Source organism: Gossypium hirsutum, chromosome A05, assembly GCF_007990345.1.
Source record: "Gossypium hirsutum isolate 1008001.06 chromosome A05, Gossypium_hirsutum_v2.1, whole genome shotgun sequence".
In the NCBI taxonomy this organism is placed as follows: domain Eukaryota; kingdom Viridiplantae; phylum Streptophyta; class Magnoliopsida; order Malvales; family Malvaceae; genus Gossypium; species Gossypium hirsutum.
Genome location: NC_053428.1, coordinates 106,698,762 through 106,701,947, shown reverse-complemented (window position 1 = coordinate 106,701,947; position 3,186 = coordinate 106,698,762). Strand labels below are relative to the sequence as shown.

Here is a 3,186-nt window from a genome sequence, read left to right as displayed (position 1 = left end):
AGGATTCTCCTCCTGCCTATTTGCCCTCCTTTGCTCAAGTGCATACAAGGAGTTTATCAGCTCAGACAATGAAATGGCTGATAAGTCCCTCGAGTCCTCAAGTGAAGAGATTTTAGACTCAAATTTCTCAGGGAGAGTTGTAATAACCTTTTCAACAACTCTGCTCTCTGTGAAGTCCACTCCTAGGAGCCTAATGCTGTTGACAATGGCCATTATCCTGTCTGAGTACTGCTTGATGGTCTCAGACTCCTTCATCCTCAAATTTTCAAAATCTCTCCTGAGGTTGATCACTTGCTGTTGCCTTGTCTTGTCAGTCCCCATGAACTCCTCCTTCAGCTTCTCCCAGGCCTGTTTTGGTGAATCACAAGCCATGATGCGAGTGAATATCACATCAGAGACTCCATTTTGCAAGCAGGCCATAGCCTTATGCTTCTTGGCTCGCTCCTCAGCATGCTGCCTCATCTGTGCAATGGTGGGATTGGCTCTCAATGGAGGTGGTTCAGCATCATTCTCAATCACACTCCAAAGATCGTGTGCCTGAAGATAAGTCTTCATTTTAACTATCCAAATGTGATAGTTTTCTCCAGTGAGCACTGGTGGAGGTGGTGGAGTGAAACTCATCTTGCTAGACTGAGTTTAAGTGCTTCGATCCTTTTTAGTTTTAAGCTTTGCTGTAGATTTTAAATTGAAATCAACAGAATGCAAGCAAAGGCCCCTCAAAGACTCGGGCTCATGATACCATTTGTTGGAACAATGGCAGCAGCAACAAAGAGATTTGCAAGCAGAAGCAAGAGTAATCGAAGCAGAAAAAGAAAACAAGCAGAGCAGCAAGCAAGAAACTTGAATGTACAGCAAGAATTGTAACTGAACATTACCAATTTTCATTCAAAATTTGAATATATAAAAGAGTTACAAATTTTGATTCATTTGACTGTTACCTAATGACATAACTGCTCCCACTTAAACTAAACTAATACAAGCTTAAGTCAAATACAAAATAAGCTGACATATCAGCTTTTACATCATCAATCCAATCACAAACTTAATCCAACTAACTTTGGAAACTAGTTAAAGTTGAACTAAACTAAATTACATCAAAACAAAACAGCAATGTCAGTTGCTTCATTTGGTCCAAAAACCATTCGTGCGCGCCAAGCAAAATGAGCTGAGCTCGATATCTGCTGGTCTCGACAGTAGCATGCTTCTGGCTCCATGTTGCATTGCAGTCCAGCTTTCAACAGAAAGCTTGCGAGGATGATTGCTCCTGTGGTGGAGCACTCTATAGCCCAAATCGCTGTAGCATGTATTCATTACCGCTTAAATATGGTAGAAAACATGTAAATATAACAACCACAGCCTTCATCAAGTTGATTCCGGGTAGCACCATTAGCCCCCCACCTGAAACAAGTCCAATGTTGGTAAGCGAAGGAAACCAAAGCCTCATTTTAACTATGGGCTTAAGTTTGGGTTCCGTTGCAAGCTTGTGTTTTGTGATTGCAATATGTAGCTTCTTGTTATACAGGCATCGAGTCCATAGTTATGAGAAGCTTTTAGAAAGTAAAAGTTCAGGATTTGCCGAGCAATTTACACTACAATCATTCACTTTCAATGAGCTAGATGAAGCAACACAAGGTTTCCAAGATGAGTTGGGTAGAGGCTCATTTGGAGCGGTTTATAAAGGAACTTCGCCAGGTGATGGTAAAAGTATTGCTGTTAAGAGATTAGGAATGGTTAAGGAAGGAGAAAGGGATCAGTTTCGAACTGAGATGACATCCATTGGAAGAAATAACCACAGGAACTTGGTCCGATTGCTTGGATTTTGTATGGAAGGTTCAAGGAAGTTCCTTGTTTATGAATACATGAGCAATGGCTCACTAGCAGATTTTCTATTCAACAGGAATGAACGCCCGGTTTGGAAACAGAGAGCCAGAATAGCGTTGGACGTGACTAAAGGTATCCTTTATTTACATGAAGAGTGTGAGGTGAGTATCATCCATTGCAACATTAAGCCCCGCAACATACTCTTGGATGATTCATTGACTGCAAAGATTTCAGATTTCAGATTGGCAAAGCTATTGAGGCCTAATCAAACAAGCAGTACAAGTGGAACAGCATTGTACTCGGCACCTGAATGGCAAAACAGTGCATTGTTATCGGTAAAAGTTGATGTATACAGTTTCGGAGTGGTACTGTTGGAGATCATATGTTGCAGAAGCAACATAGAAGTAGAAGGTCGCAGTGCAGATGAGATACTGCTTTCAACATTTGTAAACAATTGCTTTGTTGGGGGAGAGTTGAATAAGCTCGTGGAAGGTGAAGAAGAAGTGGACATGAAAATGGTGGAAAGGTTTGTGAAGGTGGGGCTTTGGTGCATTCAAGATGATCCCAATTTGCGTCCACTGATGAAAAATGTGATCTTGATGCTGGAAGGAATAATGACTGCACCAGTCCCTCCATCTCCATCACTTCCCCATGTTACTAATTAGTGTTTTTAACTTTGAAGTTGGGTTTATTTTAATTATGTTTTTCATGTAATTAATAATAATTAGATGAGTAATTTTTAAAATAAAATTTCAATATTTGTCATTTTGGAAACTATCTGGTTGTTGAAATGAAAAACATTTTATGTTCTATGCATCAATTATAATGTGATAAGTGAAAGGTCTCTAATCTATACATCAATTATAATATTAAAAGTATACATGGTGTTTTTCCTTTGTTTTCACTTATGTGTTGTGTTGAAAAATTAAATGTTAAACTATTAAATACTTTTAAAATCAATGTGGTATGTTTGTTAAATTTAAGTAAGAGACATGATTAAATTGTTTGATAAACGATTGCTTTGGGGTGTGTTTCTAAAAATTTTAGAGCTTTAAAGAAAATCTTAGAAAAGATTATCTTTCGGTCTCACTTGCCTAGATATTCCCTTAGGGGCATCACTTCTTAATTTTTTAAGTCTACTTAATTTAGTCCAAATATTACAATTTGGTCCTTTTTTGAAAAATCAGCTTTCCTACATTTTCTTTAACCAAATCCTTTTTTAGGTTTAGCAATTTATGCTGAACATAAAGAGAATGGACATGGAAAGGAAAAGCAAACAAAACATTGAAGTTTAAGAAAAAAATATGAAAATTTGGATTTTTATGAAAGAAAACTTAACATAAAACTAAAGGCATTCAACAAGGA

The 3,186-nt window shown here is 37.8% G+C and overlaps 1 protein-coding gene across 1 annotated transcript; it reads left to right on the top strand.

The window, feature by feature from the left end:
- The first annotated feature begins 753 nt into the window (after nucleotides 1-753).
- On the top strand, nucleotides 754-2,486 carry LOC107960912 (G-type lectin S-receptor-like serine/threonine-protein kinase LECRK3). The gene is made up of 3 exons (XM_041112047.1): nucleotides 754-846; nucleotides 1,227-1,414; nucleotides 1,523-2,486. Exons 1-3 carry the CDS (start codon nucleotides 754-756, stop codon nucleotides 2,484-2,486), a joined length of 1,245 nt encoding a protein of 414 aa, XP_040967981.1.
- The last annotated feature ends 700 nt before the right edge of the window (nucleotides 2,487-3,186 follow it).

Excerpts from the sequence above, each read along its gene's own strand:
- LOC107960912 (XM_041112047.1), top strand. The coding sequence starts at position 754 with ATGGCAGCAGCAACAAAGAGATTTGCAAGCAGAAGCAAGAGTAATCGA. Across the intron at positions 847-1,226 it reads AGCAAGCAAGAAACTTGAAT|TCCAGCTTTCAACAGAAAGC; the intron begins GTACAGCAAGAA and ends GTTGCATTGCAG. Across the intron at positions 1,415-1,522 it reads CCACCTGAAACAAGTCCAAT|GCATCGAGTCCATAGTTATG; the intron begins GTTGGTAAGCGA and ends CTTGTTATACAG.